The sequence below is a fragment of the Ictalurus punctatus genome, chromosome 10, assembly GCF_001660625.3.
Source record: "Ictalurus punctatus breed USDA103 chromosome 10, Coco_2.0, whole genome shotgun sequence".
Lineage (NCBI taxonomy): Eukaryota > Metazoa > Chordata > Actinopteri > Siluriformes > Ictaluridae > Ictalurus > Ictalurus punctatus.
Window position 1 is genome coordinate 8122560 of NC_030425.2, and position 14444 is coordinate 8137003.

The 14444-nt window shown below is 44.0% G+C and overlaps 1 protein-coding gene across 4 annotated transcripts in view; it reads right to left on the reverse strand.

Moving 5' to 3' along the window:
- The window catches only part of atp13a3 (ATPase 13A3), a 43197-nt gene that overhangs the window by 22279 nt on the left and 6474 nt on the right, over positions 1 to 14444 (reverse strand). For 2 of the 4 annotated variants that reach the window (XM_017478286.3, XM_017478285.3), the window contains exons 3-9: positions 9862 to 9948; positions 3827 to 3923; positions 2802 to 2975; positions 2079 to 2258; positions 1750 to 1820; positions 1137 to 1220; positions 509 to 578 (exon numbers count right to left, since the gene is read on the reverse strand). In XM_017478286.3, the coding sequence (XP_017333775.2) occupies positions 509 to 578; positions 1137 to 1220; positions 1750 to 1820; positions 2079 to 2258; positions 2802 to 2975; positions 3827 to 3877 (630 nt within the window). In that variant the 5' untranslated portion in view covers positions 3878 to 3923; positions 9862 to 9948. Of the gene's footprint in view, positions 1 to 508; positions 579 to 1136; positions 1221 to 1749; positions 1821 to 2078; positions 2259 to 2801; positions 3924 to 9861; positions 9949 to 14444 lie in introns of all 4 variants that reach the window. The other 2 variants (XM_053683058.1, XM_053683057.1) reach the window with 1 other exon arrangement.

The following is a 14444-nucleotide window of genomic DNA, read 5'->3' on the forward strand; positions in this document are numbered from 1 at the left end:
AGGGGGAAGTTTCTAGATGAATTAAGTATGCCATAGGGGGTACTGCTAGTGAAACGGCTCACCAGTAGAAATGACGACATTAATGTAAATGCTTAAAATAAAATGGCACTACTTTTATTCTATAAACGTGCTTCTTCATCAGTACACCGATCTACTCTTAGGACTATATAACAACACACCACTATTTTAAGAGTTTAACACTGGGACGTTTGTTCATCAAGTTTCACTCGGACCTTATGATCACCAGTTCAAAGCCGTAACCGCTGCCCTTAGGGTTTAATATCACTGTGTTGTATAAAAGCGTCCTGAAACGCTACTAGTTTTAAACATCCATCACACTGGGTGTGTCATGAAGATCAGGCAACCGTGTTTACTCTACAGAAACCGTTTCTATGGGTTAAACACTGTGCTTTAACCGTGAAATGCCGAAGAACGTCATTAAACTGACAAGCTAATATACAATCTGGCTTAGACCAGGTGTTAAACTGAGCGTTTTTGTGGGTCCTACCTCCTTGATAAGCAGCTTGAAAAGGGAAGGCACTTTGACAGAGATTTCATTCACTCCAAAAAATAGTCTCCTAAAAACAAAACAAAACAAAACAAAAAAAACAGTAAATGAATACACCATTTATAAAACAGCAGTATTCTTGTGACCACCTGAGGGCATACAGTTTTTTTTTTTTGATTGGTTTGACGCTGGTCCGGTTTGTACGGGGTTAATGCGGGGTGATCCGAAATTTCATTTAAAAAAAAAAACACTCTGATAGAGATGAAGTGTGTGTTCCAACATTAATTTGATATGCTCACAGAGGACACGTGATCCTGCACTCTTTACTGATTAATTCCTGGGTTTTTTTTTTTTTTTTTTTTTGTATTTCCCACAAAATGGTGTCTTCCACACATTATAAAAGAAAATCTAAGGCTCTAGACCTGAGGAGAGCAAGCCCAATACCTGTATCAGGTTTATTTACAGCAATAAAAACTCAAAACTAGGCAGGACTAAATGTGAGAAACCCTGCCCTTCTTTCTGTTTTGTTTGACTGAACGTCTGTACCGTGCTCATTAATCAGATGCGTCACACGCGGTGTGATTATATAATTGTTAAACAGTCACTGTCGTGAGCGTTCGGCCAGCACCTGTACTCCTGTTGGTTTCGGTTGAGGCCGTCACTATGCTCCGAGTGGATGCTGGAACACCTAGGCTCCAAGTCCTCGAGACCCCTGCGTACACCACAGCAGTATTAACAAAAGCCAAACAGCTGTTTATTTACAGTTGGTTTCAGTCCTGTTTCAGGTCAGCAAGTGAAGAACCACACATTTGGGTGGGGAAGAAAGAGAGAGAGAGAGAGAGAGAGGGGAAGACAGAAAGAGAGAAAGGGGGAAGAGAGAAAGAGAGAGAAAGAGGGGAGGAGAGAAAGAGAGAGAAAGAGGGGAAGCGAGAAAGAGGGGGAGAGAGAGAGAGAAAGAGGGGAAGAGAGAAAGAGGGGGAGAGAGAGAGAGAGAGAAAGAGGGGGAGAGAGAGAGAGAGAGAGAGAGAAAGAGGGGGAGAGAGAGAGAGAGAGAAAGAGGGGGAGAGAGAGAGAGAGAGAGAAAGAGGGGGAGAGAGAGAGAGAGAGAAAGAGGGGGAGAGAGAGAGAGAGAAAGAGGGGGAGAGAGAGAGAGAGAGAGAAAGAGGGGGAGAGAGAGAGAGAGAGAGAGAGAGAGAGAGAGAGAGAGAGAGAGAGAGAGAGAGAGAAAAGAGGCTGCTTACGTTAACACTTCATAATTTTGGACAGCCTCGTTCCAGTAGTACTTTGCGCTATGGAGTGTAAAATAACGGATCTGAAAGAGTTTAAAAAAAAAAAAAAGGGGGGAAAAAAAGAGAGAATAAATAAACGCACAGAAATCCCAGATTCAGCAGTGACTCAGCAACGTACTACAGTGAAATAGGACTTGCAGCAAAAAATCTGGTACGGACACAGGCTGGTTTTATGCTTACTGCTACGCTTTAGTCACACTGCATGTGTTCTGGTCATCATGAGTCACAATGATATCAATACGCATGTATCTATGTCCAAAATGTGGTAGGATGGTGTGTACCTGTACAGGCTGGTACTCTGCATATTTTCTGATGAAGCCTTTGGCTGAGGCGTCAGAGGGGTGGGGGGTGTGGCCGTTGGCCATGTGGGTGGTGCTCTCCGAATCCAGGCTGCTATAAGGGTCCTTTCCCGGGGCCAGCATCACACGCACCTTAGCCAGGAACCAGCGCTTAAACTCATCCTGGAGGACATTCACACACACGCGCGCACACACACACACACACACACACACACACACACACACACACACACACACACACTATGTATTTCCATAGACAAATAGGAACTGCAGCTTTTGAAAGTTATTTACATATATTCTGCCACATGAGCAATTGGTGACGACTTAAACAAATGGTTTTAAAACAATCACGATAACAGGGAGATTAACATGGACAGTTATTCGAATCCATTCCTATGGAACCACTACTCGGTTCTAGAAACTGTCTTCACACAGACTTTATACTTGTGTGCATGAGCGTGTGACAATGAAGAGGAAGAAGGAGCACACAGTAAGAAGGAGGAGATGAAGCACAGCGAGACGATGAAGAAGAAGACGAATATTATGTGGAAGAGGATGAAGAAAAATTAATTGGAACATTAAAAAGATAATGAAGATGGAGAAGAAGAAGAAAGAAGGAAGGAAGAAGACGATTATGATGAAGGAAAATTAACGAGAACGTTAAAAAGATAATAAGGGACGTGGAGAAGAAGAAGCAGTACGTACAGTGCTCTGGAGCAGTACCACCTGGGCGTCGCGGATGGTTGTGCGGGTGCACGTGCCCTTGACACACCACTCGGGCAACCAGTAGAGCAGCAGCAGGAGAAAGCCTCCGGTACACAGCACACCCATTGCCACCAAGGCCAGCTTCCAGCGGCACAGCTTGTACCCTCTCATCTCCTGTGACATAGACACAGCTCTTACACCGGTGTTTGCCACCGAATAGATAAAAAGTTTCATTCAGGACCTTAAAAGGGGGTGCTCCAGAACTTGTAGCGCTATGAAGTCTATCATGGACAATAACTGTGACACATATTTCCCCGTACTGAGCAAAGAGCAGAAAACACAACATGGCCATGCTCTGTGACCAAAAGTATGTGGACACCTGACCTTCACACCAAAGTGCCCATTCCAAATACACTCTTCTGGTAACGATTTTAGTAAATATGAGGTGCAAAGACCTGCAGTAACCACTGTATACGTTCACAACGTTTGTTACGTCGGCAAGATTTTTTTTTTCCGGTTAGAAATCTCAAGAAATGTACATTTTAACCAACACCAGAGTATTCGCTGCAATGACGCTGCACCGCCACCATGCAAAACGGACTTTAGAGTGTGAATCGGTTATATAGTCACGGATTACAAATGATATTAACTGCCCCAACGACTGCCGTTACGAGTCAAGCTCTCGTCCATGGTAACGGCACATATATATTACAGTTATGGTAGGAGTGAGGTAAGGTAAGTAAGATCATAAGAGAAAAGCTGCTTCCCCCTCCACGGTCACGTGAACACGTTATGTAACCCTCTGCATGATGCGCTAACTTTCCTAAACAGCTGCACGTAGGGAGCCAGGACACTAGGTCATGGAGCAAGAATACAGCTGCAGCACTAACGCTTCAGTTACGGCTACTCGTGCCGGCTACAGTCTCGCTAATCTGCCCAGTGAATACCTTACAATTAGTTCGTCTTTACAACTAGAACGCGTTGTATGATCGAATGGATTTGAAGGTGCGGGCAGACGAGCTTACCATTTCATCCTCCAGCCCCTTATTAATAATCATCAGGTCCTCCTTCTCCATCCTGGGCTCCTGCTCCAGCTCACGTCCAAAGAGTACGGATACTTACCTGTAAAGATCACACAGTGTCTGAATGAACTCAAGTTGTACAACATACACACACCCACAGGCCTCTCCGGCAGCATTTTATAAAAACAAGAACATAAATACAGCTGCTTTATCCGTTCATCGCCACCGCACAGACACTTTTTGTTTCCACGTAACTCAACATACTGCTTTAGCCTTTCACGGGTCTACACAAACACCTACTGCACGTTCGGCTTCGGGAACACTTTACATTACACTCCTTATATAAGTGAAGAGCTGAGCGCGTAAGGCACCGACGAGAAAGCATGTCAGATCCCAGCAAGAAACAGATGCCGAAGCACGAGAAGACAAAGTGAAAAGAAAGAAAAAAAAAGTGAGGCGAATATATAAGTTAGGAGTTGAAAAACAGGTTCACAAAAGGGGGGGAGGGGGGTGCTTGATTCCCAAACGGGGTTGTGAGAGAAACTCAGTGAGCTCATTCGTTTATTTTACAAATTAACTTTTGTGTGCTGACGTTTTTTTTTTTTTTTTTTTTTTTTTAAATGTTAGTGTGAGTCACATTCAGACAAGCCACGATTAGTTTAAGCGTACATGTTAGAAATTTTCACTATAATAACGCTGCACTGGCGTATTATTGGTGTGTTACTGCCAATATAAATGGACAGAATTCCACGTCCACCTTCCTTTGCTAAACAAGCTAGTGTTGCGTCCCAAACCGTCTACTTGTATAGTATTCTAGACCGTTATTGAGTACTAAACACTAACCAGCTTTCCTATTACAATATTTGAATATTTATAAACCTAACCAAAAAAAAAAAGGGGTGTGTTTTGTACTTCTGGATTATTAAATACTTTCGAATGTCTAGTCATGAAAGGATTTTCGATTTGAGACACAGCCAGTGACGATGATAATCACTCTGACGGTATAAAGCTTTAAGATAGATGAGGCTGGTCAATCTGTTTAACATCCTTGTGCATAAAACCGTAAAAAATTGTGAAAGTTCGACTTGAGAACCCGACCCGGTGGAGACGGATGTTTCAGCTCTGACGTGCCGTCTAGCGAATGAGGTTTTTAGATTTTCTGGAGGTACATGAAGTGTAAGCAGAACCCTCTGATTCCCATTAGACTGGTCAGTACGAGGAATATTCCTGTGGCTTTTAGTCATGAACTTTTAAAAATATTTACACTGATTGCATATGCCCTTATGCAGAGCGACTTATATTTACTTCTTGTATACATCTGAGCAGTTGTGGGTTAAAGGCTTTGCTCAAGGGCCCAACATTGACAGCATGGCGGTTCTGGGGCTTGATCTCATGACCTTCCAATCAGTAGACCGCTGTCTTATCTACAGCCAACTCGGTGGTCAAGCCTTGGGGGTCATTCACCCAAAAACTGTTGGAACTCCTGTTTTACACAGAGTTCATTGTTGAAAATGTGGTCTCAACTGAATGACTCATACGAAGCCAAAAATGCTTTTTCTTGGCTATCAGACATTTTATTCCTAAATCAACCACACAGCTCTGAATCTGGAGTCTCAAACCTGACTAGTCAGGTGTTCCTAGAGAACCCTGATTGGTCTAGGTGTTCCTAGAGAACCCTGATTGGTCTAGGTGCTCCTAGAGAACCCTGATTGGTCTAGGTGCTCCTAGAGAACCCCGATTGGTCTAGGTGCTCCTAGAGAACCCCGATTGGTCTAGGTGTTCCTAGAGAACCCCGATTGGTCTAGGTGTTCCTAGAGAACCCCGATTGGTCTAGGTGTTCCTAGAGAACCCCGATTGGTCTAGGTGTTCCTAGAGAACCCCGATTGGTCTAGGTGTTCCTAGAGAACCCCGATTGGTCTAGGTGTTCCTAGAGAACCCCGATTGGTCTAGGTGTTCCTAGAGAACCCCGATTGGTCTAGGTGTTCCTAGAGAACCCCGATTGGTCTAGGTGTTCCTAGAGAACCCCGATTGGTCTAGGTGTTCCTAGAGAACCCCGATTGGTCTAGGTGTTCCTAGAGAACCCCGATTGGTCTAGGTGTTCCTAGAGAACCCCGATTGGTCTAGGTGTTCCTAGAGAACCCCGATTGGTCTAGGTGTTCCTAGAGAACCCCGATTGGTCTAGGTGTTCCTAGAGAACCCCGATTGGTCTAGGTGTTCCTAGAGAACCCCGATTGGTCTAGGTGTTCCTAGAGAACCCTGATTGGTCTAGGTGTTCCTAGAGAACCCTGATTGGTCTAGGTGGCCGAGACGAGTGGCCTCGTCTTAAAGCACGCCGCTATCGTGCTTCTAATGTCGTAACAGAAGTCTGAGCAGAAATGTCCCTATTAGATCAATATTTGGTATTGGATGGTATTGTACAGAGCTTTGAGATCGGTACTGTATTGAAAAAACAAAACAAAAACACTGCTAGTACACTTGAGGTTAGTGAAACAGCAAAGTTAAAATGCCAAATAAATGATGTCGATTTAGTACCTCTTGATGGATATTTGAACTCGCCGGCTATTGTGTGCTGATCCTCCTGTCTAAGCCGAGACAAAGGACAAAGGGCTCGCAGAGTTCACAGCTACTTTTCAACTCTACTGAAGGGTTCGCATGAGAAACAATCCCTGACAGTCCATCATGTCACCATTAAAGCGCAGTAGGTGTTCACTATATGGCCAAAAAGTATGTGCGCACCTGACCATCACACCTATTTGTGGTTTGCCCCCAAAAAGTTGAGAGCACACAGTTTCCCTTCACTGGAACTAACAGGCCCAAACCTGTTCCAGCATGACAATAAGCCTGTACACAAAGCGAGCTCCATGAAGTGTGAAGGTTGGACTGGAAGAACTCGAGTGTCCTGCACAGAGCCCTGAGCTCAACCCCACTGAACATCTTTGGGATGAACTGGAACACCGACTGCACCCCAGACCTCCTCAACATCAGTGGGATGAACACAAGTCCGCACAGCCACGCCCCAAAATCTAGTGTAAAGCCTTCCCAGAAGAGTGGAGGTTATTATAAGAGTAAAGCGGGACTGAAGCGAGTGTGATGGACAGGTATGCAGTGGACAAACGTTTGACCATATAGTGCATCCACACAAGCACACCCGAGACAAACATACTTTTGTTAGCTCATCTATACGAAGGGAAACACTATCTAACTGAAAAAAAAGGTTTATTTATTTGAAATCGATTCGGACTGCGTAACCGCAGTGCTCTTGCGGCACGAGTAGCGAGCGGTAGCACGTCAGGAGTGCGAATGCGTTAAGAAAAAGAAAACAGAACAAAAGAAGGTAATTCAGGCTGCTGCCGAAGAGCATGGCGTCCGGACGGCTCAACAATACAGCGGCAGGGAGGCAGCATCGCGGTCCTGCTCCCTGCACCCTGCCGCTGAGCTTGATCTTATCTGGGCCCCTGCACCCGCCCAACATGTCACACAAAGGGGAAATTTAGCTCGGGACCGTGCCCTTCCTACTATTTTACACCAGCCACCCAGGCGCTGCAGTGTTCCAGTATTGACACCAGCATTCTCAAGCCACTTGGTAGACAGCAAGGTAGAAGTAAAAGATCGCTTTCCTTGCAGCATCGTGTTCTGTAAATTCTCTCGACTAAAGCACGCGACATGATACCGATGAACAGAAACGAAGTACCGCCTTGCGCCTTCAAATACCTCTTCGGTTTATAACTTTGTGAAGCCTGGGCTCAAAGACATCCTGGAGAATCTGCTGTGGTAATACTCTGCTTGCGCCACATTACAGTCATTTCGGGTACTGGATTTAAATCAGGTGATCGACTGGACCTTTTTTTTTTGGCTGCAAGGCCACTCCGTTTCAGGTCACCAGCACCGTCTAATAAATTTTGAGCCGTCTGGCTGAATCGAAACAGATAAGGTCGTCCTGAATGCCTGTGGTGTCTAAATTGCAACACAACTCTGTGTGAAGTGGTCTGCTTTAAAAACGTACAAGAGTCATTTTTTATTTTTTAAACATTTCCTATTGTACAAAATAACCATGGGAGATATGTAAAACGTGATCTAATATAAAGATTTGGCCATGGCCTCAGCAGAAGAGAATTAAATGGCTGAGAAAACCCGTTAGGAAAAGGGATTTCTGCTCTGGAGTGCTTGCTCCTTCGGTCAATATACAGATATACTAGGCTACAAGCCAGAATAGACCCTGGGGGCGGAGCTTCATGAATATAGGTGGGATTGGGGGATGTGTTTTTCCAAGAAGTAAAAACAACAACAACAAGACCTTATCTTACCCAGTCCACTTTTAAATCACCAGCAGTTTTCATTTCTCTGGTATGCGAGCGGTCTCGCCTGCTCCCGCGACATTATACTTCCTTTCAATAATCATGTGTTCCAGCGTGCACTGCTTTGCTCTGTGTGGCGTACCTCAAGCGCATTTGTCCTTAACTTCTTGGCCACAACTCTGTCTACGTCCACTGAAAATAATGTCCCCATCTACAGTTACGTTGTTATTAAAGGATTTTCTAAAAAAAAAAAAAAAAGCTCTGACCTCATGCGCTGTCTCAGAGCCTACAGTACAGGTAACCTCCTCTCAGGGTAGTCATTTTCCTTCTTAATAATTCATCATCATCTCGTCATGACTCGCTTTATTTCCAGCAACTCTTTCGGGGCTGCAAGACGTTATACGCCGAGAACGGATTGAAAAGTGGTATAGCAGAGTCTTTACTTAATCCCAGACATGCGTGTGCCAACACTAGCCACTATTACAGGTGCATTAGGTACGACATGTGGACAAATACGTCTCGGACATTCAAACGGATGGAGTTGAATAAGATTTGAATTACTGAAAAAAATATTTTTACTCATTGATCTCAGACCCCATTTCAACCAGCGTACACAAAGCTCCGCCCCAAAAACTGACAGTACGTCGGTTACAGTACAGCGACCGTCAGCAAGGACTGTCGCGACATTCAAAAGCTTGAAAGCAGACGTATATAAACTCTATAAACATGCAAGCTGAAGGGGTGTTAGGGGTGTGTCTGTAAATGACTGACAGGAGCCCAATCCAAATACAAAAAAAACACACACACTGTGGGCCAGAAGGCAGGTTTCCAAACTGGGTTGGGTTTTTTTCCCCCCTCTGCTACATAATATACTTGTTCCGAGACCATTTTTTAAAAATCATTTCTACATAATCTTCCACATTATTCGTGCTAGTAAAAATTGAAAAAAAATATTGACGACTGAACCTTTAAATAACACCACAACTGACTATTTTACACTTGGGTAAAAAACCAACTCTACAAATACTTGTCCTCTAAAATACACTTGCCCCAAGCATAACACGATGGCGCATAAAACCCGCAATCATCTCTAAACAGATCATGTGAATATGCACCAAAAACACATTTTAAATGTCAGTCTCTTAACCCCAGCGCTCAGTGTGCACATTCAAACCCAACAAGTTTTCAAACTTATTGCAAATAAAAGTGCACAGATGTCTGAGGAACCGGAAATGATTTAACCCACTTTCTTGAAAAAATAAATAAATCAATCTCACATCTATAGCGGTGACTGAAATGCTGAACAAAACTATATGAGGAAATCTGAAAGGCTGAACGATTCAGACAGACTCCTGGACAACGAAAGTCCTATCAGTATGAGATTATAAATGTTTTGATAAAAAAATAAAATAAAACTCTAGTTATTAGCATTAAATAATCCTTAGCTAGATAGTGTCTAGTAACTGTTGGTGTTATAATACCTTAGTATCATATCTGGCATGAGTTGCCAAATCCTTTCCTGAAGAACATGCAATCACACAGAAAGTGTGTTTGACCCTAACTGTAACTATCAAGGCCCAAACCTGACAGTCCTTAGCCAATTTAAGTGGAACTGGAACAACTCCCAAACAGTGCTAGTGCTGGGAAAACATGAGAAAACACGAGTGTTCCTCAGATGCTAAGGGTTAATCATTATTATTGTGATATGTTATGGGTAATATAAAGAGTGCGACTTGGTCTTACCTTAAAACCTGTGGCACCAGGGCCCAAGGCAGCCTGTTCCTGTGGAAGAGCTTGCTCTCACGCTCTCGCTCTCTCACGATGCGGACCCTGCAAAATCACCAAGACAAAACAATGCTTTAATTAGGAACCACACGCTCTAAAGCCTTAGAAAACACCCACCCGCACTTTCGGATCTCTTGCGTAACCTGTGGAGAGGTTTACAGATTTGTGTGTTTAGCAGAGTGAATTAAAAGGTGACGTTGCACTGACCGGTGATTAACTGGACAGACGTTTGTTTGTGCGACGTCGAAGTGTACTTAGAAACATTGGGAGAGGGCACTCAAGCGGCACGGGAACTAAACGCGTCGGCCCTAACTTCCCAAGCTCGAATCACGACGACGCAGCCATCCGCGGTGCTCGCCGAGTGAGAAGGAACAGCCTTATTCGCTCTCCTGTCAATCACAGAGATACCATCTGGGCGTTTATAAGATTCTGTATGTGGAAGAGGGCACACAGCGCTTTCTGATGAACTTGGCTGACTTCACACATCTCGGAGGAAGCACGTGATAGCCTTCACCCGCCCTCATGACTAGCTATTGTATGATAGCAGAGATCTGGCTGGTGGGTGGGAACTGGCAGGTGACCAGATTTGGGGATGGAAACCTGGGGAAATGCTGGGAATACTGAAAGATTACACGTGTGTCTGTGTGGTATTTTAAATGAAGGTCTCCATATTATGCATATATTAAACTACTTGCTGTGAAGCGGTTATTTTGCATGCATGCATGCACGTAAAACAGACGTCCAGACCATTCTGAGAGAGAGAGAGATAGAGAGACAGAGAGATTTAATATAGTCCTAGCACCTAGGTTCACACCATTATTTATTAGCCGGCCGGGTTTTGCCAGGCACTGACCCAAACCTAAATTCGTCCCCGTTCACTTGCGTCAAAGGCATGAGGTCTAAAGTAAACACCACACTGAAGCTCCTCACCACAAAGAGAACACAGAGCATTCAACTCTAACCACTAGGACAATGGTTCTCAACCAGTCGGGCGGAGAGTTCGGAAGGGGGGCGCAAATTGTTTTCAAGAAAAAAATTTGGAGTACTCGGTGTATTTTATTGCTTTTCAAATAGAATGTGCATGAATGAAAAACCCCGCGTTCCCTCTCCCTCTGCATTTTCTTTTTGCTGGGGAGACACGCCCTTCCCCTTCCTTTACATCATTCATATGTGAGTGTTTTTAGAACGCAAGATAAATGTAACGCAACATGTTCTCCATGTAAAATAGTCCACGTTATTACAGCCTAGTTCTCTTGTTCAACGTACTTATAGTGTTCAGATATTTTATATCATTCATGTTCCATATCTAGTCCCCTCCAATATGGCGGGGGAAGGGGGGGGGGGCATGCCACATGATAGGGGAGGCTTGGGGGGGCTTTAGTTACAAAAGCTGGAGAACCTCTGCACTAGGCTATTAGATTAAATAAGACTCCGTGGCTGCCATATTGGAAGTCTGTGTGTGACTAGGCCTAATCCTGAGAGGAATTGTTGTACGTTTCGGCAATAATAGGACTTTATTGTGAGAAACAACAAAATCCTTGAGCAAAAATGGGTTCGTTTTCAGGCTTGGCACGCGTCTGGGTGAAATTCTGGTCAAGCCCAGAAGTTAACACACCAGTCCAAGAGCTCTTGCACAAGGCAGTTTCAAAACATCGATACGACATCCCCCTTGTGCATTTGAACACCAGCAGTTTCGGCAGTATGACAGTCTCGTTTTCAGTTTCCGGACAAAAAAAAAAAAAGTCTTACAATTACACCTTAATCAGTTGAGGAAACTACATTTAGCAGAATGAATGTACTAGGATGAGTACAGAGGTTTGTTTGATAGCCGGGCTACACATGCGTTCTGCAGATCTAAGCAGAAAGCAGTAGTCTCCGTGTTCCAGTAAAAAGGACGCCCCGCAATACAATGCGACTGTTAATAATAAGCGATGACCTAATGACGGGCGGTAATAATTCATGGAAGCTTTTGGAGGGGCGAGGGTTTTGTTGTAGGGCTGGCTCGAAGCACAACGAGCTTTCTTTATCACTTCCTCCGCTAATCAGTGCGTATTAGAACGAGGCCTTTTGTTTACGGTGACAATGCCGCGGAGCTGTGTGTCACACAGAGCCTCGGTGGTGAACATGACCTGTCGTTCCGGTCTGTTCTTCGCCATTATCACGCATTTCTGATAAGAAGTGGCGCTCTGCTTTACCTTTCGGCGTAATCGGTTTACTAGGAACATTACTAACACTTCAGCCTGGCAGAACACAAGAGCAAGCTCGCTCTTCAATTTCTGTTCGGGGTTCTATTACGCTGGACAGGTAGAGAAAGTGTAAGATAATTAGGCTCCATCTGTTCAGATCAGATAAGAACAGATGTATGGATTTCATTTGCAACATACGAGGCTTCTGCTGAGAGAACAATCTAAACCAAGCCGGGGAAAATAGGTTTGCCATTTGAGCACCATGAGGGCACGCCACGCTCTCTCGCCGTGTCTGTCTCTCACAGACAGAAATTTGAATGATGGCAGCAACAAGAGAGGAGTACAAAAAAATTTAAATGATCAAAACCTAATAGCACATCAAAGCACAAAAAAAATAAATAAATAAACAATTAAAACCCGAGACATCCTGCTTGGTGAGTGAAATATATTAAAACAGTGTACAGTCCATTATAAATAAATAAATACATAAATAAACAGGGAATTTAATTCATTCGATTACATGAGAGAATTCAGTCTTTAGTAGGAGGGCGCGTCAAATAAAAACCTTCATTTTATTTTAATCTCCGTTCATACATAATCTCCATTTCGTTCGGTTCCGAACGAGTCTTCGAATTCTTCTAGAAATAACATTCTTCTTACGGTTGCAGGTGCAGCCACTGACGCACCATCTGTTGTACCTCTTCATCCGACCGGAGGATCCGTCCAACCAATGCCTCCTTTCGTGTTCTGCTGTGTGTGTGTGATTGCTCAGGACTGCATACAGTTTGTTTCTCTAATTTCAAGGCTTTCATTTGCCTTCCTGAAACAAATGAAAATGCCTACAAGGCTGTGCACTCGTGCCAAGCTCGGCATCACACCAGAAAACCCTGAGCTCCTAAGATAGTACAAAACTGACCGACACAAATGAAAAACCGTGACTTTGACGAAGCCAAAATCTTCTAAACGTAATAAAGGTGATACTTTTTCCCCCCCGTGATGTGCTGGAAACGGATGCGGATTTATTACATTTCTTTCTCTCTCCAGTTTCTGCCGTGCGGCACGATAAACACGACGCATCGGATTGCGCTCGCTAACGGGTTAAAAAGAAAATCAGAGTCAGCTTCTCGCGCCGCCCGTGACCCGCAGTACTTTGACACTTTTTGTACTCCCTTCTGACCACGAGCTTCCGAATCGGTTTACATAAAAACAAAAACATGAGCTCTGAGACTCAAGGAGCTTCATATATGCTGCATTCTGTAATGAGGGAGGCGGATTTTCCTTCACAGTACCGCACACTGTATAGTTTATAGATCTAACAAGCGGGTGCATCGGTATGACTGATCTAAAGCTAATACTTGTATATTACAGTACGACTCCTCATTTAACGGTGAGAAGTGCCACTCCGAGCGACCATGTTGACTGAACATTGATCGCTTGTTATACTCTGAGGAACTGAGAAGACCACGCAGAGTTCCTAAGAGGGGGCGTTTCATTGGTATTTCCTGGTTGGAGGTCGGGAAATGACGAGTTACGACCTTTAATCGAACGCGGCATAGTCACTGGATTTTTTTTGGATCTTTTAAAGACTCTAGGTAAAGTTTGGGGCTGGTTGATTGCAGTCAAAAGGGAGGAATCCCTTGATATCATGTTGAGGTGTTCCATTAGTGCTTGAGCAACACATTCATATATTTAATCTCAGACGATATATATTTTTGGAGCAGTGTTTCTGGCCAACGGGAACTGCATTATAAGCTTCAAGATGTTTCACCACTTACCAGTCCCGCCAGGAATTCGCGATTGCAGAAACGAACACGAACGACGCAATATTCGGAGCTTGCAATTTTTTTTAAAATTAGCGCAGATTTTCCGCACGTTCAACCCGAGACGCACCACGAGACATCGTCGCGACGTGCATTCTAGCCCTTTACGAACGACCGTGCAAAACAATTTGGTGCCATTACAATTTCACCAATTCAAGTAATTTCCCTATATTTATAAAAAAAAAAAAAAAAAAAAAAAAAAAAAAAAAAAAAAACACTCCGCAAGTTTTTGCAAACTTTTTGCAATTTTTTTGGCTGCAACGATCACATTTTTTTTTTTTTTTTTAAATCCACGAAATCCTATACAGACTGACTTAGCAAAGAAGCATTACCAGTATGCGTAGGTCAGGCGTACCCAAAGGGCCGGTGTGGCTGCAGCTTTTCATCCGGGCCCAAACCGGGATTCACCCATTTAACCAGTTGATCTCAACCAGCATCCAAACTGGCCCTTTATGGACAGGACTGGGCACTCGTTATAAACAATATGGCATTCCACAAACTTGTTGGAGTGGAAGAACTCGAGTGTCCTACACAG